Source organism: Uloborus diversus, chromosome 10 (assembly GCF_026930045.1).
Source record: "Uloborus diversus isolate 005 chromosome 10, Udiv.v.3.1, whole genome shotgun sequence".
NCBI lineage: Eukaryota > Metazoa > Arthropoda > Arachnida > Araneae > Uloboridae > Uloborus > Uloborus diversus.
In genome coordinates, this window is record NC_072740.1 from 27919043 (window position 1) to 27946159 (window position 27117).

At 33.3% G+C, this 27117-nt stretch overlaps 1 protein-coding gene across 3 annotated transcripts in view; it reads right to left on the bottom strand.

Annotated features, from left to right (window-relative positions):
• Nucleotides 1–4628: 4628 nt before the first annotated feature.
• Nucleotides 4629–27117, bottom strand: part of LOC129231859 (tripartite motif-containing protein 2-like) — a 97344-nt gene continuing 74855 nt past the window's right edge. For 2 of the 3 annotated variants that reach the window (XM_054866240.1, XM_054866241.1), the window contains exons 3-7: nucleotides 25449–26946; nucleotides 19740–20090; nucleotides 7169–7323; nucleotides 6171–6311; nucleotides 4629–4969 (exon numbers count right to left, since the gene is read on the bottom strand). In XM_054866240.1, the coding sequence (XP_054722215.1) occupies nucleotides 4817–4969; nucleotides 6171–6311; nucleotides 7169–7323; nucleotides 19740–20090; nucleotides 25449–26946 (2298 nt within the window). In that variant the 3' untranslated portion in view covers nucleotides 4629–4816. The remainder of the gene's footprint in view (nucleotides 4970–6170; nucleotides 6312–7168; nucleotides 7324–19739; nucleotides 20091–25448; nucleotides 26947–27117) is intronic. The other variant, XM_054866242.1, reaches the window with a different exon arrangement.

Sequence of the window (27117 nt, forward strand, 5' to 3'; positions counted from 1 at the left end):
TTTAAATCCAAGTACTTCTATGTTCCATGTTTTTTTTAAAAATAGTTTAATGTCTTTTTTGTCCACGATACACAGGCCACAATTGTGAAGTAGGAACTGAATGTAGATTGCATATTACCATTAAACTATTTTTAAAAATGTATAATATGTTGGTGAAATGCCATTACCGTCCCTGTCAGACATTTGTCAACTTCACAATGTGTTTAATGCAGCATGGAAATGCTGTAAAAATAATTGCTTTCATGTTATGGTATACAGATGACTGTCTGCTATTAATTATAGCCAAGATTCTTCAAATATTTTGTGTATTTTGTTAATACATAATTTTTTATATGCCTTCCATTTTTATTCAACAACTACTTTCCAGATACAAGAAGTGTCAGTAAAAATTATATATGGAACTGATTACTACAGAAGTAAATTCGAGAGAATTAAGAACATCTCTCTTGACAATACAGTAATATTTAATTTTTGAATCGTCTTTTGAAATATCTGAATGTAATTTCATCTTTAAAACTCAGTGTATGATGTCATAATTTCAATTTACTGTCCTACTAATTATCTTTCAAAAAATTGTAGATTAATAAAAACCTTTTACTTTTTCTAACTTATATATTACATGATGTATGGAAAACTAAAGAAAACAAGTAAAATAGATTTCTATGTGCTAGATCTCAAATGCTTTGCAAATATTTTCTCCTTCATTACTAATACCTTAATTTCACCACAATTCTAGAAATGTTTTTTATCAATTTATTATTCAGCATTTTTGTTCTATCTTTTCTCTTAAGGTGCCCATGAGTTTTCTTCTATTTTTGATTAATATAATATATATGTATATATATATAAAAATTGCCTCATAGTTCTTAAACTCATTTTCAAGTAAGAAGAAAAAAATGATTTTTTTCATGCTCTTAAATGCAAAATAGCTACCAAAATTTTCCTAAATTTGTTTTTGCTGATAGTTAATTTGAATAGCTAAATGTATTATCTAGCAGTAAAAAATTATATTGTTGACACAATATAAATTTTTATTTCATACTTGCTTCTCTTAAAATTTGAATGTTGAAAAAATCAGTTATATCATTTGTCTTCCAAGCACTGATTGCAGTATTGCTTGGTTTCACCAGAAAGTCTGAAATCATACTATTGTATTTCCCAGTTTATGTTCTTAATGTTATGAAAGCTTTTACAGTTTTATTTATGGCTGAAATCTACTTGTGAATTGTTCAACTTTCTTTTAATTTGAAGATTTTCATTTTTTAACTTTCAAAGTTTATATACAAACTTAAAAAGTTCACATAAAATTAAAGGATTTAATAGGTAAGTTCAATTTTCCTTCATAATCAGTACCATAAATGCCTACTACTTTGGCCCAAATTAAGAAAAGGTACAACGTTCTCTGTAAACCTTCAGAAAGCAGTTTTTAAACATATTTTGGCAGAATCAGTTAGAGAGCAGTGGCAAGGACTCAGTAGTGTGTGTCCAGCAGTTTGATTGCTCTCCACAAGGAGCAACACGACTGGTTTGGTGTTCCTTGTGCTAACATGTGTTTTTATAACCTCTCAGACTTTTACATGCAGAAGCAGTTCTAGTATATCAGCTGAAAGTTTGTTAACTACCTATTTATGAACACTATTCAATACTTTATGTAGTAGCATAGTTGTACTTCTCATTTCTGTTAAGGTTTTTATTTTAAAATTTCACAGTTACAGCATATCTCCTCACCTAAAAATTTTGACCTGCTTTGGCCCAGCATTAAACTTAAAAAAAAAGCAGAGAAATTTGAAAAAGAAAAGAAAAGCTAAAAGTAAAACTCTTAACAGGAAAAACAAGAAAAATCCAGGAATTCTCAGCAACGGATTGCCACTGAGCGATTACACTCAACTCCTCAAGGCTCAGTTACATGGCTTTTATTTTAAGATAAAGATGAACTAAAATTTGCAGGAGGTTTAGAAAACTTTGAGCTAGTTGCATCTACTTTGTTTAATGCGTTAGAAAGTTTATGGAATTGTGTTATTGTAGAATGGAATGAGCTCTATTGTCCAGGGATAGCTGTTTATGCTAGAGAAGAAGCTTGAGAGCATGAAACAGACCAAAAACTTTTGGAAGTGACTGAAAATGTAAGATCCTTTGTTTTACGAATAGTATTATCTTGATGAAATTATTAAACCTCCAAAACTGATGAAAAGAGGACTGTTGTCCATCGGTAATTTCTGAAACAATAACAAGGCATGCACACACATTTTTAAAAAATTTTTAATTTCCTCAAAACAAATATGTGTGACTCAAACCTCTTGTAAAATGTATTTTTGTTTCAAACAAATAGTTTTCCCCATGAACACACCTCTTTCTTTGGTTCTAGTTAGTTCTACAATGGTTTTACATGGGGAAAACCTTTTTGGATCAAAGTAACCCAAACATAAGGGGGTGACTTTCGCCCAAATAAAAGACAATTAAAAATGGTCAGAATACTTTGAAATAAAGTGATCAGTATTCAAAAATTAAATTAAGAGAACTCTAGATGTGTGAAAAAGGTTTCCATAGCTTGGAAATATGAATAGTTACAAAATTATTGTGTGTGAGAGAAAAAAAATAAGAAAGTTTCCAGAATGTGGGCTAAAGTAGCCCGCGTTAAAGGTATTTAAAAGTCTCTTGCTGGCATTTCATTTTGTTCTAAAAAATATTAGTTTTAATCCCATTGCTTTTGTGTATAATAACCCTCTGACTTTATGCCTTGATTTGTATGGGTTACATAAATGTAGCAAATTTCGCTTATCCTTCAAAATTTGTGGATGTTCTGCTGTTTTAGCGTTTAAGTATCAGTAATTCATTTTAGTTTTTAATCAAGTTTTGGTATATAGACGGAGGATGTTTTCTGCAAAGAAATACGCTATATTTTTAAATTTCTAAACATACATGTAGATTTCGAAGCCAACAGGATTAATGTGAGCATAGATTTCTTTTCTGTGTTATGCTTTTATTGTAAAAATTGTTTTGAGATAACCGTTTAATAGAAAGATGTTTTAAAAGTATTTTTTTAGTTAGTACGTGTGTATTTTTGCTATACTTTAATCAAATACTTTTTGCATCAAATAATCTTCTGTGATTGCCTCATGCTTATTTTATGTGTCTGGCACGGTAATCGTTTAGATGAATTTTAGATAGATGAATAAGCGTACATTTCTGAATCTGTGATACATCTTTTTATATCTGTAAATATACATGTTATAGAATCTCTTGTAGTCTTTGTTCATGTAAATAGCATTTTTCACATGCATTGATTTTCATCAATAAAAATGATCAACTATGCAATTTATTTCATGTATGTGAAGAAAAAATCTCAGCATATTTTTTACCCTTTCTGCTCTCATAAAGGTATTGAATATTTGCAAGTATTTTGTTGCGTCAAAAAAAGTTTTTGTTCTGTAAATTCTTCAAAAGTTCTTTTCACCTGTCTTTAGTAGTTAAATTGCTACTTATCCTTTAATTTTCATAGTAAAATATAAATGATTTAGTTGCTTTTTTTTATGCAATATTAACTACTCTGAGTGTGAAATAGTACTTAATTGATATCAGTTATTGTAATCAGTTATCAATCTGTATTTACATCATTGCCTCAGAACAGCAGTGGATATCTTACTGTTGTTTCTGGGATTACTGCCGTGTGCAGGAAAAAGGCAGTAACTGCAAATTTTTCATTTTTAATTTTTTTTGCATTTTTGTCATCTATTATACATTATCTTTATTGTACAAGCTGACTTATTTGGTTTCCGCTGAAAAAAAGATGCAAACAAGACGTCTAATACCAACATTTCCCTATCGTTAGCATTGAATCCAGAACGCGTTTCTTCAAATATCTCGAAAACTCATTTCTGCAGATACTGCAGTTTTTACCTGCACACGGCAGATTAGATGTCTAATGGTTGCTCTGAGGTGACGATATATACATGTACAATGAGGCTGAGTAACATTGTGAACACTTTTTCACATATGTATATTATTGTTTTCTATATTTTTGCTATATATTTGCATTTATTATATTACTCATCTCAAAAGAAAGATGATGTTCAAATGAACATTAACATAATAAAGTTATCATCTCAAATTAGTTGACTTTTGTTTATGTCTAAAATTTATATTAATTGGCTAGAATTACATTAAAAAGTAAATAGTATTTAGGAAGCTCTGCCCCTGCTTGTTACACTCGCCAAAGGTATATACCACCTTTAATTAACTCTTTTTCAGTTTCATAGCATGTTTATTTTTTAATTTATGTTTCAACTTATAAAAAAATCATATGGTAGTTTTTTGGCAAAACCGTGACATTAATTGAAATGGCATGTATAATTTCAAAATGTTATCTCAACCGGTTACAAAATTAATAAAATGAACAAACATTTTTTGCATTATTGCTTTTTTTTTTAATTTTCAAATTTTGAAATTTATGTTTCATGAAAAAATCTAAAGTGATTGGAAAACTGAAGGTCTTTTTTGATTCAGTGCTGGAAAGTACATGATAACGGTTTAACAAATTCAAGTAACATGACACTACCAAACTTTTGCAGGTTAGTTCTTTTAAAAAAATGTATTTTTGATTTTTAAAAATATGCAAAAACTTTAGCAAAAACATTTATTACTTTCAGCTTTGGAATTGTTGCATTTGTATTTGTGAAATTATTTCATTCATCACTTGTCATGTTTTATATTTTAATTGTGTCAAAACATACATTTTAGATGACATATAATCCATTGCGAGTCATAGGTGAAGTTGTAGCCTTTTTTTACTTTTCGGGGTTTCATCTTAAATTGGATGTTATTGAAGATACTTGTAAACTTTGAAACAATGATTTCCGGAATCAGATACAACCACATTTCCATCAGATGTCAAAGCAAGCCCTTGAGGTCCATATAGAGGATCACCAAATGTGTTAATGAAGGAAAGGAATGAACCATTCATATCAAACACCTGTTGAAGAAAAATGAAATAGTTTAATATTTTGAAAAACAATGATAAAGTGAACTAAGGAGCGAATACATACACAACTAATTTGTGTACAATAAATTTTACACACAGCAAGAGATAAACCATAGGTGCTGATATGTAAAATTTTAGAGGGAGGGGGCCAGTAACGGATACAGAGGAGGGTCACAGGGGTCATGACCCTGTGACCCTACCCCAAACCGTCAACAATATTATCTGTCCACATTGTGTTCAAGCACTTTGTACATAAATTGTAAACAATTAGTTTATCTTTTTAATTCATTACTTATTTTTGAAAATAAATATTTGAACTACCGTTTCTTTGCTTATGAAGTCAATTTGCAACGTTTATCCCCAATTAGGGGCCTTATTCCTGGCCAAGTTAATGCTTTTTATTGAACCCCAAGCAGTTTCAGAAATTTTTTGTACCCAAAAACCCTAGGTTCGTTCATAGGGGCAGGGTTTTATTCTTCAGCATGACCCCCTCCCTAAAATGGTTTCCTGTATCCGCCTGGGGGGAGTGGTGGGGTCTAAGAAAAGTTATGTGTTTCAAAGCTTTATTTTAAGGAAACAAATTTTGCGTTTTTTTTCTGTTTACAAAGTAATAAAAGAAAATTAAATTCGTGAAAACTTTCTGTTTTAAAAGTCAGACGGCCTTTTTATTTTTATAAGCGAATTCATATTTTATTCACATTGAAAATACATTGTTATAAATCTAAAAGCAAAATTGTTCAGATTAAAATTATAAAAAAAATTTAAAATAAGGAAGATTTTAATAACATCCATTCATTAATGGCTTATGTTGAAATGTTTTGAATGATAATTATGCTCAAATTTAATTAAAAAATTTACAGTACCAATGCCTAGAAGCGGCTCGAGCCCCTCTCTGCTCCCCTTATGGATGGACAGGGATACAATTCAAAACTCAAAACAATGGCAAACGGTAAACTCCACATGGTAGATTTTACTTGAAAACATCGTGATAAAATCATAAAAAGTGCTTCGTATTGGTAGGTAATTTACTTATTTATCTCTTTCAGGAAATAGTTATACAACTTAGCTACTACTTTCCAAAGGTTTTTCTTTTTTTTCCCCGGTACTGCTATAGTGGTATCACCTAGTATCAAGTTGCTTTGTTTACCTTTGCTATCACTTCTCATGAAACGGACATATTCTTTTTAATTACCTGTATTCTGCAGTTTCCCCAATCTGCAACAATGATATTGTCTTGTGAGTCTATGGCAACACCAGTTGGAGCATTGAACTGCCCATTGCCTTCCCCATTTGATCCAAATGATGATAAGAATCCTCCTTCAGAGTCAAAGATCTAGAATAAATAAATAGATAAAAATTAAATGAAGTAAGAAAGAAGCATTTATGGATTTCCAACTACCACTCATTTAAACTTCTACAAAACATAAGCAGCTGACTATTAGTTCACTGTGAACATTAACTAATATTTTTTGCAATGATTAAAACTAAAGAAACTCTTCAGTTTTATGCAATGAAGGATTTGTACGACGAATGGAAAGTTTATTAAAAATGAAAGAATGGTTTTCTAACTTACAGGGAGGTTAAATGTTAAAAACACAATCTACTTGAGTGGATGTTATTTTGTAATGTTTTTTGAAGTTTTTTTTAAACATGAACGCATTAAGCGTTGTATGTATAGTTTCAATTGTAAAAAACTAAGGTATAACTCTCAGTTTAATTGTTTTAATATATTCAATTGCATTGTATAGGAAGAATTATCTTTTTGTGCACTCTTTTCGTTGATGTAAAAATATTTTTATATTTGAGTGCATATAACACTGCACTTAACGCCTCATTGTAATTCGTATTGTAACAATAAATTTTGTCAGACGTTAGTTATACTTCACCCAGATCTAGCATAACAGTATAACTTGGCAAAGTAGTGAAAAAGAAAACGTGAGGGGGGGGGGGGCAGTGCAATGAAGTCAAAATCTGAGGACTCTGTGGCAGAAGCTTTGTTTCGTATGCGTGAGTTAAACGTTGTCTTCAGAATTATTTTCTTCTCTTAGTGTAGTAACTTTTTCCTGTGTTTGTCCAATGGCAAAGCCAATTTGTACATGGTTCTCCATGTACGTGAACCTGATTAGCTTCTGTATAAATAAAAAAAATTTAAAGTTCTTTGTAAATGAGAGCACACATTAGAAAAAGTACCTTTACGCAGTGGCTATGAAAATCAGAGACAACAATCTGGTTTCTACTATTGACGGCTGCATAGTGGGGACCAGTAAAACGGCCAGGCTCTGAAGGACGACTCCCAAACTTGTAAAGAAGTTTACCATTCTCTTGAAAAACTAAAACATTGTTCCCTAAAAAAGAAAGGGGGAATTTTGAATTTAATATATCATCTATTTCATATGAACTCATTTTCATATGCAGTAAAATAACTGTAATAATCTTTTTCAAATAAACAAATAAAAAAGACACTATAAGAAAACTTTTTTTTTTTTTTTGTATTATTAAAATGAGATTTTTTATAGAACTTTGACAGAAAATAGTGAAATTAAATGATAGTAAAACAGTCGACAGGGTGGCGTATTGGTAAGGGATTGACGCCTGATGCTTAAGTTTGTGGGTTCAAACCCGGTGGGTTTTCAAGCTGCTGAAAATCGTCAGCTTCCAATCGTACGATTATGCGACTTGTGATCCTTTGAGCATCTATTTGGCATGACTGTTTTCGGATAAATTAAAATGCTCAGTTCATTTTGCATCACATTGAGAACCTCCATCTTGTGCTAAAAAAGGCATGAAAATTCTCAAGTGGTTAACCATCTGCGATGTTTCAACATGTAAGAATGTACGAGGAGACTAGTCCACTAGGTTTTCAAAAAGTGAGGAGCCAGTATACAACCTTATCTATATACATAAAAAAAACAAAGAATATGTGTGTATATATGTATGCTTCCAATATAAATCCAATTTTCATCGGATCTGGACCAAATTTTGCAGGGAGATACTTGGGCACCTGAAAAAGAACGTAGGGGGGTTTTCAAACGCTAAAAAAGAACCGAGCCGTTCTAATTTTAATTTTTGGGCCCGAAAATGGCATTAAATGGCTCTTTCTCTCTTACCCGAAATATTTATCCGATCAGTTCTAATTTAGCGCCATTTGAAAGCCCACGAAAAATACCCCTAAAATTGATTTAACTTCTTCGAATTTCAAAAAAAAAAAAAAAGAACAAGACTGTAAAATCACCGGGGAAAAATTTTAAAGCATTTTTAAGCCTAATTGAACAGAATTTCATTTCGGAAAATTATCGTTTGCGCGAACTTAATTTGCGCGTTTAAATTAGCGTGAAAACAATTCAGAAGGTTGCCACTTTTTTTTTTTTTTTTTGTCTACTGTAACTAGATAAAATTTTGTTTTCAGGTAAAACTCACGCCTTTTGATTGTTATTTGGCGATTTATCTTCTTTCTGTTTCTTTATACTGCCAGCAGAAGATAATCAGATACGTTGCGTTTAAATTTTTCGGGAATTTTTGATTTGCCGTTTTCTTTCTTTGAGAATGATTATTTTGACAGGGAATTTTACATTATTTTTTGCTCTAATTGAAGCCTGATTGTTGAACATGCATCACTTGACATAACTTTTATTTTCGAGGTAGACCGTGTAAAGCCAGGCAACGCAGCTAGTTGGAAATAAAACACAATATTAGAGTATAACAAAGTGTCCGGTAGCTAGTTTTAATGGTTTTTTACCCAAATTCCTTCTATTTAACATGAAGTCATACTCATAGTCATCCTAAGCATTACCACATGACGCGGCAGGAATGTTTAAACACTTCAAATGTCGGGAATCGAACACTTGCAATATCACCTAGAGATGGTACCGACCTGAACTGTGTGAATGAAAAGCAGATGACCTAACCACTAGACCACATAGAAATTATTATTTTTAATAATAGCATTCGGATTTTGAGGAAGACTCTGACATTCTGACAGCAAATGCTTACATACGGCTAGCTGAGGAATTTATACAGATATCTAAAGGTCCGTCCACCAATGATGTCACGCTTCGAAGGGGGTGCGGTCGTAAAATTGTGTCAGTTTGTGACAAGGAGAGGGAGGGAGTAATAAACAGTGTGACGTCACGCATTTTTTTAATAACAATGTGCTGAAGCAAAACAGTTTGACATGTGGCAAATTATTACACAGGGGAAGGGAGGTCATTTTTTTTTTTGGAAAAAAAGTGTGTCATCATTTATGAACAGCCCCTAATATCACTTTGCCACGTTTATAGATATAAGTGGGAAATTTTTGAGTCACGCGAAATATGTATATATTTCCAGCATGATTTAATGTTTTCTGAATCCTTGTTACTGTTAACGACACAGATAACTGTCATTCGAATTGCTATAGTTATATATAATATGATAACAATATATGAAAGAATTATTTACTACAATTGACCCTTCTGAGGTTATTATCATTACTTCAATATATGAAACGGAATTTATAAGCGCAGTGAGGCCTCGGTAGCGCAGTTGGTTGGCGCGTCATTGTAGTAATCCCGTGATGGTGGGTTCGATTCCCGCCCGTTGCCCCCTGGTTGTAACTTCCTTCTCTGTGCTGTTAATTTTGTCCTACACTATGTGCCTGTATTGTACTATCTGTCATATTGGACGTGAGTTCATAAACGGGTCCTGTAAGTACACGAACTCGAAATGTATGTTGTCAATAAACCAAACAATAAGCTCAGTGTTACACACCGCAATGATTTTCGGGTTTGCCGAATTAGATTAATTAATCCTTTGTAAATTTCATCGAAATCATTTTGAATGACATGAGGCGTATTGATGTATTTGTGTGGGTAATGTATTCAAGGTCGTATCCTTTACAGCTGATTAATTTACAAAGCTGCTATGTTTCAAGAAATACATGGAATTATTTTCACGAATGTATAAGAAGTTAATTTGTGAATATATGTTCAAAAACCTTGTACAGTTTCATATGTGTTAATAGGAAATTTGGAATATACGATTTGTTCATGAACTGAAAAAAGAAATTTGTTAGTTAATAGTCCCACGTAAATAAGCCGGTTGTATTACTTTTTCCGTTGAGAACTTAAAAGTGAAATCGGGCATCTATATTTAATTAATTTCAAGTCATGCGTCGAGCGTTATAAATGTTATGTTTCACACACATGCATGGATCGGGCGAAGTCAATTCAGTTAACTCTCTTTCAGTATAAAATCGATTTATCCTATTCTTATACAAACCTTTTTTTCCTCAAAAAAAATTGATAAATAAATAAAATAAATAAATACAATAAATAAATAAAAAATATGTAAAATAAATAAATAAAATAAATAAATACAATAAATAAATAAAAATGTAAACATAAATAAATAAATGGAGGGGAGAGGAGGTTACTTAAGTTTAAGATCGCATCTCACCCCATTCAAATTCTGAATGATCCTCATGTCACTGCTGATGAAAAACATTTTCACCTATGGTGTTTAAAAAGGGAAGTTTAAAAGTTATATTAAATGCGTGAAAGCTGAAATGAAAGTTCAGTTAATTCTTATGCAATCAAAATTTGATACGTGATAATTTCACAAATCATTTTCGAAGTATACTTCATTCAAGCGGTTTAAGGTTTAGAACATTAAATTACAATTAGGTATACCCTCTCTGAAATCCTTTTAAAGGTTGTTTAAAGAGTTGTTTAATGTGAAAGGCAATTTTTATATTGCCTGCAATGATAACATTTTATTAAAAATTCATCGTTGTAAAGTATCAAAATAATTTTAACCATTAATGTTTTAATTTGTATTCCAGTGTCATTTTAGATCTAAAGACGTTCATTTTAATTACACTTGAAACCATACAGATTGTTCACGAATTGAAAGCTGAATAGCAGCTGCATGAAGATTGTATCTACGTACATTGCAAGAACTATATAAATAACTAGTTGAAAAAAACTATTCATTATGTACGAAAAATCACTCAAATGTGGATCATTCCGCTTCAAATCACCCAAATTTAAAAAGTCAGCCGTGCCGTCATGTCTCAAATTTTGTCCATTATTTTTTTACGAGTAGATATCTATGAGACAAACTCAAATTATTTTTTTTAGATTTTTGAATAAAAGTTAAATTTTGAAGATTTTTTCAAAAATTTGATTTTCGATCACTTTTCGGATACACCATTTTCTTATGAATTTAGAAAAATCTCCCTAATTTCTTTGTTTTTGAATCAATTCAACAGATTTAGGTATCAATTTCTAGTTAAAATTTTTTTCTTTCAGTGTAAACACCAGAAAGTACCTTATAAATAGTAGAGTGATACCACTCATCATCTCAAGTCAGATTTTTTGTTTAAGAGTAGTAAAAGTGTTCACGTCTACAGCTCTTTGGAAAATTCGATTTTTTAGTGAAAAATAACTTAAACATCGTAAAATAAATGCTACTGTTTGAGTTTTTTATTTTAAATTGCAGTGTCATTCGTATTCAATGTCAAAAATTCAGTGTTTTAGGTCGTAGGTGTATTCACTACGTTCAACATAACGCAACCAATTTGGAAATGAAATCGTTGGGTGTGTGACAGTTTAGAACAGTGAGTAGTACATAAGAAGTTAGCCGATTCATTAAGATTGGCTTGAACGTAGCCATTTTAGAAATTTGTTTAGTGTGTGCTTGATTTTGCTAATTATTAACTATTACAAATGAAAGAAAAAAAAACTGTCCCTCTCCCCACCACTTTTTGTTTTGTTTTTCTTGTAGACTGGGTTAGAAAAATTTTATACTGGCAAATTTTTAAAACGCGCCTCAGATTCCATGAACGTTCATTTTACTTTTATTAAAGTAGTAGACGCGTATAATTTTTATAATTTAGTAGCATCTTCGTTTGTAATTTACTGTATGATCTTTTTTTATTTTTTACGTCTGCGGTTTGTTCTTGGGATGTTTTTTCTCCTTGAAATATCGTAAATTGAACCACTTTGCTCTTTTTTGTAGAGTATGAGAAAAAAACCTTTTGTATAGTGAAATGCAAGATTTTAAAAAGATTTTATTTCAATTAATATCCTTTTATGCACTGAACTGTTATAGAAAAAAAGCTAACTTAAGTATTTTAAATAATTTTTAGCGTTGTTTCTTTAGGTAAAAAAAAGTCTCTAGCTTTTAGTATTTTTGAAGTGTATATTCGTGATGTTTCTTGTTGTGTTTAAATGTTTTTTTTTTAACCCACACTATGCCACACCACATATTTGCTTGGAAAAATCTTCACCAAGAAGGATATACGACGTGTGTACCTAGTTGATGAAATAGAGCTGGTATACATTCGATTCTTGGTAACTCCTTTTTTGAAAACAACACTAAAAAACCAGAAAGGATTAGTGGAGCATATGACATTAGTTACGCGAGTATTTTGTATATAACACCTCAGGCGTAAAAATTAATGCAGTGGGAACACTTTTTTTTTTAAATCAAGCAGTATGTTAGTTTTTTATATGGTATTTTTATATCGCATTTTTACAGCAAGGCTATAATATATGTTTCGAGCGCTAATGATTCGCACAGGTCAGCTAGTTTTTATTGTTTCTCAAATTTGTTTCTATGCAGGAACGCCGAAACTTCTTTAATACTTTATCACACTTCATAAGTACTGTTTTGAATATTTTTTTCACCACTATCGACGAAAAATAAACAAGCAAGTCAAATGTTGACTGTTATTAAAAAAATTAAACTTAAACAGCATGAATTTTTAATTTCTTCTGTAGGAAAATAAACAGACCGTCTACGTTTCGGTTGTTTTGTCGAAAAACGATTTATTCTGTTTTTATTACGCATTGCTTTGCTGCATAGCATCCAGAACCATTAGAGGGTGGTGCTAATAATGCAAAAGTCGTGAGTTCGAATCCCCATGGGTCGTAAAATGTCATTTCAATGACTTATTTTCTTTAGCAGAATTCTAATCAAAAATTCCACGATTTTTTTTTATAAGAAGTCATTGCGGGATTCTGAACTGCAGTTCTGTTGTTGTTAAAATCAGGTAAAATAAAACATTAATTTTTAACATGGTAAATGGCAGAGTAACCTTTTAAAAATATCTTAACAGAATAGAGGTATCGATGTCAATTTGTTTTGTTACTTTATTGCACATTGCTTTGATGTATAGCATCCGAGATGACGACCTATCAAATCAGTTGGTGAGAACTTTCCTTCAAGAAACGTGACCATGGGCTCGATCCTCCCATGGGTCAGAAAATGTAGCTTTTGAATGGTCAATTTTCCTCAACTGAATTCTGAACCAAATTTACATGAATTTATAATCTTAACTCATTAGGAGCAGGATTTTGAACCACAGTTGTGTTGTTGCATTAAAATCAGAAAAGAACACGGTTATTTTAACGTGGGAAGTAACAGTATCACATATACATTGGACTCGCGCTACAACTGGAATTGACTTACGCGGAATGACTATAGCGAATTTTTCACGAGAAATGAATTATAGAGCTAACGCGAATTTCTCGCCCGCAGCACGAAAAGTTTCGGAATGGAATCGCGCTGCATAAGTATTGGCTCCGTTATTAGCTACTATATTGGTTTCATTAATGGCCTTCCGTCCCTTTAGCATCACTGAAAGCGGAAGTTCAGATACCGTTCTAGCCTGAACATCGCTTTCTCATTCTAAATCTTAAAGTTAAACCTAAGAACTCTGCTTCATCTTAAGCTAGGGAAGAGAAAGTTTCTTACAAATAAAGAAAGAGTGAAGATCCCTGACATGCATGACAAAACTTATAACGATATAGTCAGCGACACAGCACCAATCTTCATCATCTTCTTTTTTTTTAAGTATAACTATTATTACTCTATCTGTACAGTAGTACAATGTTGCTGCCTTTCATTATTATTATTGTGTGCTATACATATGGTATTGCACTTGAAGTCTCCCTCTCTTCCATTTATCAATTTAATGCATCATAATAGTATTTTGTATTGAATCAGGCAGTTAATTTTTTTTTTCTTTTTTTTTTAAGTTAGTTCTTTGTGTGGAAAACGTTGACACTTGAGGAATACTTCAAAGCAGTTTGAGGGGTATTCACAAGTGTCTGAAATACTTGTATATGTTTATCAAAACGTCGTAAACATACCCTTTTTTACAACGCGAAATTTCGACTCACGAGGGGTCTTGGAACGCTTCCCTCGTGTAAGTCGAGACTCTATTGTATGTTATTTCTCAAAAAAAAAAAAAAAAAAAAAAGGGGGGAGGGGGAGTGGGGTGCGCTCTAACTTAAATAAAACTTCGTCAAACTTCAAAAGTAGGACATCATTGGAAAGATTTTTTCGCCACTATCCACGAAAAATAAACAAGCAAGTCAAATTTGTTATTCAAAGAATGACACGTAAGCAGCAAGATTTGTGAGTATCTTCTCTCGAGCGTGAATACTTAGCCCGGATCAGTCCCATTACGGGACGCGGGAGCGTCCCGCCCCGCCAAGGAAACCAAACGTCAGCAGCCAACAGAAGCAAATCCACCGCCAAAGACGAAAGGAAATAAAAGCGACCAAGACCAAGATTACACGACAGAACAAGTTGGGGTTTTTTGGGTTTTTCACCCCTCTGTATCTCAACCCTATGAAGGCCCCCGGAGTTGATTTTTGGTACACTCAATCTCTAGTGGCCCCTGACGCCGTAAACCAAAATACAATTCCCTGGACCATCAGGGGGAGGAGGTATTAAAGTTATAAAATCGCTGTTTAAAAAAGTTTTCGCTTTCTTTGACAGGGCTACAGCCCAGACGAAAAAAGGAATCAAGCTGAAATTTCGCACACACATTCCTTGTGCCCTACTGATGTGCCTTTTGTGCCATTTGACCCCCTCCCCTTCCCCCTCGTTTTTACCCCCCAAATTGTACCTTCCCGGGGTTCTATCACAGCCCCCCGGGGGGCTACGGTAATGATTTTTTGTATACATATTCTTGGGGGGCCATTGAGTACATATACAAAAATTCACCCCCCAGGGACATCATGGGCCGGAGTAAGTGAAGTTTGAAAATCACTAATTTTCCCTAAATTATTACGTACTTACTCTCAGTTCATAGGGTTTGTTTATCTCGGACTGCAATTGCAAGGTTAGAACAGATCTAACAGTTATTCCAAAGTTGTCTTAGGAAATAAAATTCAATCAAGACTAAAACATATCCAACAGTTGCAACTAGACGTTAAATCGCGGATATCACAAATTTGCCACAGCGACTGCGCATGAGTGCAGACTTAGCTCATTGGGCTTTCTGTTTTCAGATTCTATGTTGTTTGCTTATACTTAAGCAGAGAAACAAAATAATGAATGAGATTAGAATGCTGCCCCCCCCCCCAAAGTTTTGCCGATACGAAATTTCCTTCCCCCTGTTTTTCAGTTTTTATATATTTATGGAGGGAAGAAATTTTAAATGTCGGCGCGAAACTGGGGTTAAACCATTACAATATTTTACGTGACAAATTATAGGAAACTGTACGCATATGAATACGGCACATATAACTTTTTAATTGAAAGCGAAAAATAGCACTTTTTTATTGGTTTGCTTATTTTCTAAATTAATGGATTTTTCACAAACAACACATAATGAATTGAAAATATATGAATTACGTGTGTGGATATCCGTGCTTTGCAGTAATTTGTTAGCTGAAAAAATTTTTGCAATTAATTTAAGCAAGACTTTAAATGAGCTTAGTCCGCGCGCAACATGCGCATTCGCAATGGCAAATTTGGGATATCCGCTATTTGACATCGAGTAAAGTTGTATAGATCTTCTGACACATTCAAATTTAAAATATTTAATGGCTTAGTTTTTTTTTTTTTTTTGCTTGGTGATAACATGCGTTATTTCGTTTTTTAAATGAACTTTTAAACAAAACTAGGTATTAAACAAGACAAAGACTTCTATCAAGAAAAAGATAAATCACCAAACAATTAAAATTATCCCATAAAACGTAAAATAATCCACGATTTGAGAAAAAATGTAATTAAACAAAAAGTGAAAAGCTAGATTAAAATAGCCCTCAAGCTGTAAAACATTTAAAGAAACCTTCATGAAAATGTTGAATAATCTGTCAAATAAAGAAACTGTAGTAGAATTTATTGCGAAGTTGTAAAATGCTCGAAAACAATATAATTTAAAATATAGTATTTTATTATCCAAGAAGTTTTCTTTGAAACAGAGAGGATACAAGAATTGCAATAAAATTTAAACCGTCCAATTCTCGCAAAATGAACGTAGAATCTTAATAGTCAGAAAATAATTTGACGTAAAATTAGGCTAGCCATTATTGTTCCTTAAAAACACAAAACAGCGTTGTTTCAATTGAAAATTTTCTGACTTGAAGTTCTTGATTCTAAAAATACAGACAAAGTAGTAATATCAATGCAAAAAGATGTGATATCTCATCAAAAACAACCCTGTTGTAAAAATGTCCCCGCCAAGAAAACCTTTAACTTTTCCGCACAAAAAAGAAAACCTGCATCCTAAACCCAAAAACCCTCAGCCATAAAAAGTTATGATATCTAGTTTGCCCGCCAAGTATCTACCAAACTATCATCCTCCCTCTTCTCCTTTTTCATCACAGCTACTTCCATTAGAACCTCCTCCCACCTTCAACTCCTCAGAAATATGGATAGATCTTTTAAATTGTTTATCTTGTTTGGCGGGAAGCTTTTTAAAGTGGTTGCTTGGTGAGCAAAAAGCTTCCCGCCAAACAAGATAAACAATTTAAAAGATCTATCCATATTTCTGAGGAGTTGAAGGTGGGAGGAGGTTCTAATGGAAGTAGCTGTGATGAAAAAGGAGAAGAGGGAGGATGATAGTTTGGCAGATACTTGGCGGGCAAACTAGATATCATAACTTTTTATGGCTGAGGGTTTTTGGGTTTAGGATGCAGGTTTTCTTTTTTGTGCGGAAAAGTTAAAGGTTTTCTTGGCGGGGAAATTTTTACAACAGGGTTGTTTTTGATGAGTAAAACTTAACGAGAGGCAGCCCTACGATCCTAACGATACCTAATCATATTCATAAACTTCGCTTTCGAAATTGAAACACGTGAGAGTAAAAATAATTTGAATCTGTCGCACACAATGAACAGACTATGTTTTTATCAATGAAACATATAACAAACAAAAAAGTTTCAATAATATGAGCACTTGCATCATTTTAATTAAGGGGTCTAAGGACCTTTAACCTTCAAAATTTTTGATTTTCTGGAAAAAATATATGTTATGCACAATTTTATTCTGAACAACTTTATACCTTATTTATTACCTTACGCTAAAAACTTTTCAAGTTACCGTAAAAATATGTAAACTTTCCCTATAGAGATTTATGTTAACAGCAGCTGTTTGAGCCGTTTTCTCGTTTTGCGCGCATGATATCTCAAAAAGTTTCTTATATATTTCCATAAAACTTTTCATGCATTTTTGTCTAGTATATTTTTATGATTTGAACCTAAATTTTAACTCAGAATGAAAGTTAATATTAAAAAAAAAATTTTTTTGCACAAAACTTTGGAAATTTTAGATATTAACTTATAAAATTTCAAAAAAATAAATAAATAATTAAAAAAAAAATTTTGGTTTAGGTCATAAATATAAACCAGATAAACATACATGAAAAGTTTTACGGAAATATATTAGAAACTTTCTCAGATATCTGCGCGCAAAACGAGAAAACCGAAGAAACCGGCACCTAAGAAAAAGACGCTTAAACAGCTGCTATTAACATAAATCTCTATGGGGAAAGGTTACGCATTTTTACGATAACTTGAAAAGTTTTTTGCGTATGGTAATAAATAAGGTATCAAATTGTTCAGAATTAAAATATGCATAACATATATTTTTTGTGGAAAGTCGAAAACTTGGAAGGTTAAAGGTCCTTAGACCCCTTAAGCAAGGGAAATACAGGGTGGTTATAATTAAAATCACCCTATTTAGACCCCTCTAGTGACCGTTCTACGCATCGGGTTTCGATGAAACTTGGAATATAGATTATATAGACCATGGGGAGTAGGATTATGCAATAAAAAAAATTAGTTCAAAAATCTACCACCAGGGTAGAAAAGGGCGCATGAATCAAATAAGACGGAGACTGTGACACAAAATCAATTTTATTTACAGAATTTGTTCAATGTGCATTCCATCTGCGTCAATCACGTGCTCAAAACGTGTTATAGCATGAGCCACAGTTGCACGAAGGGTTTCCCTATCAATAGCATGAACATGGCGCCTTATGCTGTCCTTTAATTCATGCACCGTCCGTGTATGCTTCCACCATAGACCCGATCTTTCAGGAAGCCCCACAGCCAGAAGTCACACGGATTTAGATCCGGTGATCGCGGGGGCCAAGCTGTAGGAAAATGCCTAGAAATTGTCCTGTCATCACCGAAATGCATACGAAGCAGTGCCTTTACTGGACGAGCAATGTGAAAGGGTGTACCATCTTGCATAAAGACAGTTGAGTCCAAACACACTGGTTGTTGCAAAGCAGGAATGACTTGCTGCTCAAGAAGTGCGCAATATCGGGGACCTCTGACGGAACACCTTTTAGGACCTAGGAGCGAGGTCTCCTCAAAGAAATAGGGACCGAGGATGAAATCACCAGTGAAACCACATCATATGGTAATGTAATCGAAATGCAGTGACTGTTCATAATCAACATTGTTGTTGCCGGAAGTTTTACGTATGTAGAGCGCAGCCTATTGTCGATTTTTGAACTATTTTTTTTATTGCATAATCCTGCTCCCCATGGTCTATATAATCTATATTCCAAGTTTCATCGGAATCCGATGCGTAGATTGATCACTAGAGGGGTCTAAACAGGGTAACTTTAATTATAACCACCCTGTATAAGAATGTCTCTTATTTCGTGTTACCACTGTTACCAGGAAATAAAAAACCTACGATTGTAATAATTTTTTAAAAAACTAATAATAACAACAATAACAACATGAATTCATATATAACATTATAAATATCTACGATTTACCGTCATTTAAAATAACAAACAGAAATTTTGAAAATCTTTAGGAATAAAAAAAATTGCATTCATTACGGCAACATTATTTTCAACTTCCGGCAGTTGAAAATAGGCAAATAAAAAAAGTTACACTTATAAACATGGGTATAATTTTCAACTCTTAGGAAAAGTGTTCGGAACGGTATGTTAAAAGTTGCTAATCCAAAAAAATTATTAATTAGTAATAGCACAGGAAGTGAAAAAGAGCAATATCTATATTTTTAGCGAGCTTTGTTCTATGATGAGACTGCGTATTGTTCTCTCACCATTTTCAAACCTACCCCAGGCATTTAGATTTTCTTGTGGCAGCACTACCATTTGACGCCCAGTTTCCCTACCAGATGGGGGCAGCTGATTTCATTTCGATGTAAAATTGCCCTAGAATTAGGAATTTGATTTTGCCAAGCTTATTCAAGGTCAAAATCAAGGGATCTTTTTACGTGCCGCATAATTATGCGATTTGAACGCTGAAAAATTTTAGCAGCTTGAAAATCCATGGAGTTGACCCGGGTTTGAACCCGTGGCATTAGGCATAAGAGACCACCGCTTAACCACTACGCCACTCTGTCTACAGCGAGGTCGAATCGGTATCCAGTTTTTAAAAATGCTGTCTCTTATTTCCTCTGTCTTTCTTAAGCCAAAACTCTAAGAAGAAATGAATTACTGCGTAAGATTTTTTTTTTTATTTTGATTTTTAAATAAAATAAAAGATTTCCTTACCTTTGTTATCCACTACGATAATATGTCCATTCTTATCTACGGTCACTCCTTTTGGTCCCAGAAGCTTTCCAATTCCAATACGTGAAACATATTTTCCGTAAGAGTCAAATATGCTCACCCATTTGTTTTCGTAGTCAGCAACTACATAATTTCCATTAGGTAAGATAGTTACTCCCGTTGGACGTTGCATTTGTCCCGGGGATCGTCCTCTGGCTCCAAATCTTAAACGAAATTCCCCAGTTCCTGAAGCAAACACTTGAACACACTGGTTATTGCTGTCCGCAACGACGATCTTCCCGTCACTCGTGCAACAAACTCCTTGAGGATTCGTAAATTCACCTCTTCCACGGCCTGTAAAAATTATTTTACGAGTTACACAGATGAAGTGAAATGTTAAACTCATTAGGGACATTCCCCGGAAAAACGGACATGTGTCCCCTACGTGAAAGCTCATGCATATCATTAATAATGATACTGTAAAAGGGTAATGAACAAAAATCTGTATAAAGAAAAAAATGCCGCCCGCCTTGTCTTGTGGTCAGAGAAGTCTGACTGCGGATGGGGAGGTCCTGGGTTTGAATACCGACTCGGGCATCGATGTACTTTCTCTCGCCAGTTCTTGTGCTTTCTTTGTGTTAATGTGTTGTTATGCTGTGAATGGTTGCCTACCCTATAAACAGGTCTTAATGGCGTATGCGTGCTCTGGAAGTCGGGTTTCATACGAAAATACGGTATAGTTAGAAAAGTGAAGCAGCGCTCCCCAAATTGCCATTCTAGCTGACAGGACACAAGATAACAATGAAAATCTGTGATTTAAAAAATCACAAACGTATGTGTGATTTTTTTTAATATAACATTTTGTTCATTACTCTTTAAGATTATTATTTTTTATTCAAATATACAAGCTATCAACGGGACTACACGGCGGCTTTTTCGTTGAATGGCCTGTTAACAAATTGTTGACGCGTCATTTAGTACTAAATTCAGTTTCCTATCATTAAGTTATGTTCCTGAAAGTCTAAATTCTTGTTTCAAGCCGTGATCAAAGTCATCAACAGATAATGTTTTTAATTATTTGAAAGAAAAAATTAGAATAAATTAAAGTTATTAACAAAAGAAATAATGAATATTATAAGAAAGAGCGGGGAAATAAAGCTTATACGGGGGTAGTAGGAGATAAAGTGAGAACAAATAATGTACTCGTGTTTTGAGCTTATTTTTCACAGAATTCTAAAGAACCCGTTTTCTCTAAGTTTTTGACAAAAGGGAGGGGGGGGAGAGAAAATGTAATTTTAAGGCATTCTAGTCACAAAACGATTTAAAAACAAAAATATTTTTAGAAGAAATAAATGAATGTTACTTCTCATAAGGGTTAATCGAAAAATAAACTGTGTCACTAAAACATATTAGTTCTTACGTTGGGGGAAAGCGAAATAACAAGAGACATAACGTGTATTGAAAGAAAAACTCAATAAAATTAAAAAAACGAAAAATATCAGCATCAATTTTAAAAAGAAATATATTTTTCAAATAATGCTTCTCGGTGCTGAAAAAAGAGCGCTTTCTCCGTGTCTTCTTCATGAAAGAAAAGAAAGTTTCAAGATAGTCATTGAGCTTTTTTTTTTTAACTGTTTTAATTATTTCTTTGCCGTTTTTTAATTTTTTTTTTAATTTTTTTTTTTAATTTTCAATGTCTTCTTCCAAAAGAGTTTATTAGAGACATTTCCAAAAGTTTCAGCAAAGTCAGCTATTGAAAAGTTAGAACACTCATTTAAATGAAAGAACAATCAACTGAACTAAAGCATAAAATTTTCAGGCCAATGAAAAATTAGAATAATCATTCGAATAGAAGAGTAATCAATACAGCTAAAGCCCTACAAACATTTAAGTAATTATCTTCATCACGGTTACGAAGCCACTTAATCAATGCAAAAACGCTCTACGCAGATTATGAGTAAACGTTTATTAACCAGGGCAGCGGAGTCGTAGGGAAAAAGACCAACTCCAACTCTTTAAAATTTTAGAACCTTTGACTCCGACTCTTTTACATCACAATCAGTACAATTCCACGACTCCGACTTTTACTCCCCAGTTCTGGCAGAGTTAAGGACTCAGAGGGAAACTGGCCGACTATGACTTTTGAAATTTTAAAGTTCCCGACTCCGACTCCCACTCTACGACTCCAACTCATTCAGCCCTGCTATTGACTCTATTCAATTGAATCATTTAGTAAACAATTTTATTCCACTTGGCCAGTATCCGATAGTAGAAACCGCGCGACGCTCGTCGCAGGTTGTTGAGGAGATCTGCTGACTATTCCTGAGTTAGAAAGATTTTTTTTTCGCTTTGTTGAATTTAAAGTAAAATAATTCAGTTCGTAAAGATACAAAAAGAAAAGTAAAAGCAAAAAAGGTACTTTAATCTATGGAGTCCTTTGTGTCTGAGCGGTTAAAAGCGCGTGCTCCAGCAGCTGCCTGTTCAAGTTTTCCATTATTTTTTAAATTTGAGCTCACGTTTCACTCAATTTTAAATTTCGCATTTTTTTCCCGATATGCCTTGGTGATAGTTTATAACAAGTATTATGACTAATCTAATGCTGATTCAACTTGCAGAATATTCGGGAGTTTTTTTTATCTGGGTCGCAGACAGCTGAAAGAGAAAGTTACATTATTGGAGAAAAAAGTAACCGCGTAAAAAAAGGTTTTAGAAAATTTTTGATGGCTCTGTATGGTGGTTAAAGTGGTGTACTTCCAATACATGAAATACTGCGGAAGATAGAGGCTTTTGGCTGTCAGCGGATATATTACTTGTAGATCTAATTCACATTTAAAGAAAAACTAGACTTCAGTTTCAATAGTCTATCCGAAATCTCAGGTTTATTCTTTTATAAGTATAGCAAAAAAATGGAGAAAAACGGAAAAGTATTTCACTCAACCGAGATTACGAAGGTTTACGAAATAATTTACCAAACTAAAGTCATAAAACTAGCAATACGACGAATGCTAGTTTTATCACCTTGGTTTGTTAACGTCGACATAAATCTTCACCTTAAATGGAGAATATAAAGACATTTTGACCTTTTGATTTTTTTAAATGCCCATTGACTTTATCTAAATGGGTGCTGATTTCAAATGTTGAAAGCATCGAATGGATGAAAATATTTATGGCCTTGATTAAAGAAAAGAGCTGCTGAATGTTAATGATGTTACTTATCGTTGAGGAATTAATCAATGTTTTATGGACTCATTTCTTCGAAACACCTATGCATAAAACAGATGTTTTTTTTTATTTCCTTTTTTTTATTTTATAGAGGAAACACGTGGAACAATTTTTCTTTTCTAAAACATTCTTTGATTTAATTTCATACATTCACTACCTTGATTTTTGCATGTAATTTTTTGAAAATATCTTCATTATTGACAGAACGGAAAAATAGTCCATTAAATATATCTGAAGAATTGTTGAGAATAATCGATGGCTTTTATTTCCCCTTTTTACTGTGCAATATTGATCGAAACACCTTCACAAGCTCTAAAACTTTTTTTTTTTAATCTGTGACAAATATTTTTGTTGACACTTAGAGGTTTCCTATCAGAGAAAATTCAAAGATGTATTTTTTCAAAATAATTCCAACCTTCCCAAATTTTATCGTAGCAAAATTTACTACCGAAACTAAATAGTATACTGATATGGAGTTACCAGCGAGGACCAAGATGGGCCCATTGTCACTTTGACATCCCGGCCCCCTCCCCCCATAAAATTTTTTAAGCTAAAATTACTCCAACTCCTCCCCCCCCCCCGACTCTTAAGGACCGGGACTATAGTTTCCGACTAGTCTGACACAGCCTCTCGTCAGCCCTGTCAAGAAGTGATTTCCATGTTCATCGTACGAATGAGCAACAAGCAATTACATGTATGAATTTGAGTCAAAAATGGTAACTATTTAATGTAATGAATTTCATAAATAACTTTAATTTGCAGGTAATGTATTTGATACTTTTGGTATAAACACACACACACTTGGAGAATGAGCGGCTAATGTTTAGTTTAGAAAAACTTTCACTAAATCAGAAGTCCGAACATTTATTCCCGTTTTTGAGTTTCTTGTCTCGAAATTAAGAATGTGTCGTTCATGAACGTGAACGGGTCAAAAAGACCTAATCCTTAGAATGAACGTACCAGTACAATCTCCTAAAAAATGAACGAGCGTTCTTTTAAACGGTTAACAGTTTGGAACATTGCACTGATGCATTTGGTAAAATCGTTCTTTTTTTTCTTTAGAATCATCTTAAAACTTTTAACGACCAATCTCTCTTAAATTTCCTTTTTTTTAGCGTAATAATTTTTTTTTCTGTATAATATGTTCATTTATAACCATTTTTATTTTCTGCTTCATTCGTCACTCTTTAATCGTTGCAGTTCATTTGCAGTTTTTAATGTGTCCGTTAGCTTATTTGGGCTACTAACAAAATGTTCGAATATTCCACTTTCTTTCCTACTCTAATTATTAGAATAAATAAATATTCCCCCCTCCTCCCATTTTATTAAGAATTGTCCTCGGATATTTTCCTATGGATACTTTCGTATACCTTTGAAGCTCCATAATATTTTGCTGAGTACTTTGCTTTATTCAGTTCTGATGCCCTGAGTGAGCTACCGATATATATTTTGTTATTTTAGATTAAATTTGCAATTTTTTTTTCTGACAACCAAAAATTATATTTACAGATTTATTTTTTTGTTTTTATTAAATGAAATTTTTTAGTATTTAAATTTTTACGAGATACTGAAATTGAACTTGCGACTTTTGCAATGAAAAAGCAAGTATTTTACCACTTGGCCACCGAGAAATATCTTACAAAACGAACTATAGTTGCTTAATGCATTTAAACCTAAAAGAAATGTTTTTGATTAAATTTTTACTGGTATATTTTCCTACTTTTAGGTTGTATTAGTCGCTGTTTCTTAAAAGAATATTACTGATCAAATGAAACATTTTTTTATGTATGTGGGTAACTCTGGCAACTCACTAGCAACTTTTAAAACAAATTCCGTTGTTTAAATGAACAAGTTCAATGAACGGGTAAAAGAAATGGACGATCCTCTGATGAACGAATCATTAAAGAGTATAATATTGCCCACCTCTTTTCGAAACCCATTAAATTGTTGCGCACATCACCCCCTTCCCCCATTCCCAGTGATCCCCCCCTTTTTATACTTATGTAATAAACTGCTGGAATTAAAAGAATTTTTCAGAATTTAATTGTATCTAACAAAATAAATAAATAAATAAAAAAGAAAAGATATAAAATTAATAATTACTCCTGTTGAATTGTATTTGCTGAATTTATCTTCGATGAAGCTTAATAAATTGAGATTATTTGAGGCAGTGAGAAGCAAAGGGATGTAAGTGGGTTTTATAAAGTTTACAGTAAAACGTGTTTAAAGTTCCTGTCCTCGATAGGTTTTCATTGAAATTTATTTTCTGTACAGTGCTGTATAGCAGCACCTATTACCAGGGCTACTAGTACCATCTCTTGCCCCAAAACAGAAGAGATGTTCACTTACCATTTGTACTGGTTATCTCCTTTTTTATTTTTGGCACTTACATCCCTTTGGATTTCACTACCTCATTTTGTGATACGTTCAGAATGTAAAAATGAATACATCAAAATCAATTTTAAAACTGCGAAAAAAATTTAACTGTACCTCTATTTCCTATTTTTAAAATCAAATCATCTTCTATAGCATTGTTTCGTAACCTAGAGCCACTAGAACGGTTGCTGGAGGAAGATTTACTTGTTCTTTGCCTTACTCCAGTAGTGCGTGGGATTTTAGAGCTCACTGGTCGATCACTTGACGAAGACTCTTCTTCTATATATGACTTTACAATAAAAGGACTTCCATATATGTGCTGTCCTAGGAACTTGATACTCAATTGATATGTACCTTCCTTGGGTACAGTATAGTGCATATCATAGCTACCATTTTTTTGGTCCACAATTTTAGGCTTGTTTGAGAAAGAAAGTTCTGAGGAAGTTAGCTCTGCTTCAAATACATTGCCAGCATTTCTAACAATGTCTCCTCTTCGGTCTTTAGCGGTGATAACAACTAGTGTTTGCTTGTTGACTCCACATAACTTAAGACCTTCTCCAGCAGCGGTACATTGATGAGCTACTGCACTTGTTGTTGTCACACTTCCCACACTTAAAATGGCTAATTTTGCAGCATCAAACCCTTCTGACCTGTAAGTAAGAAAATCATTTTCCTCTGGCATTTTTTGGATGCGCATGTCTGCAAAGTCTTCAAGCTTTTCCGCCATTTGTTTGGTAACCAGTATGACCTCAGTTTCACTTCCGTAGCACAAAGCATTTTCCGTAAATTCGGAACTGGCCAATATGTTGGACAAGCACATATCCAACACATTCTTTTGTTCTTCTAATACATTGCGCTTCTTTGATGCTAGTTGATCCAGTTCATGTATTAGTTCATTCTTTCGTTGCTGAACAGCTTTCTCTAAATTATCAAAACAGTCAATAATCATTTGGGTATTTTTGGCATGCTTGTTTGCCAACGAAAATGAAACACTGCTTACGGATTCAATAGCTTCCTTTAACTCGGGTACATGTTCATAAGCTTTTTTCAAGAGGTCCCGTAAACTGTTCTTCTCGTCTTTTACAGCTTCAGTGAGTCGAGCGGTTATGTGTCCAGCGTGTTCGATGTCAGTACATGTAACACAAATTGCAGTTTCGCACTCTTTGCAATAAAAGCGTAACGATTGGTTTATATGCTTAAGGCAAGTAAGTAAATCTTGTTTATCAGCACCATTTTCTTTACCTGCCGAGTGGTTATTAATCCTATTATCATCCTCATTAAATAAGCAATTATCACCTAAAGCTACAAGGGAGTGCATGCTGGCATTCGGATCCTCTTGATGTTTAGTAGCACATCGTTGGCATAAGTATTGGTTACATTCCAAGCATTTGGATACTCCACAGCTCGATTTATATTGGCAGTTTCCGCAAACTGAAGTTTGTTCTAGAACACCCATCAAATTGTTTATGAGAAAATTGTTCTGTAGGCCTGAAACGCCTTGTTTTGGAAGTATAGACTGCTGTCTACAAAGAGGGCACGAAAGAGTTAAGCTTTCAGGAGGTGTATATTGTAAAAGGCAGCGTTCGCAGAATGTGTGTAAGCACGGGAGCATCTGAAAATACAAAGAAATTGAGTTAAGTTTCGGCAAAAGGATAATTATAAGATGAAGAATGAGCACTTGTTTGGAAACAATTAAATTCAAACATTTCTCTTAATCAACTGTGGATAACAATGGCGCAACGAAGGGGTGGTTTTGGGGATGAAAACACCCCTAAAGCCATTG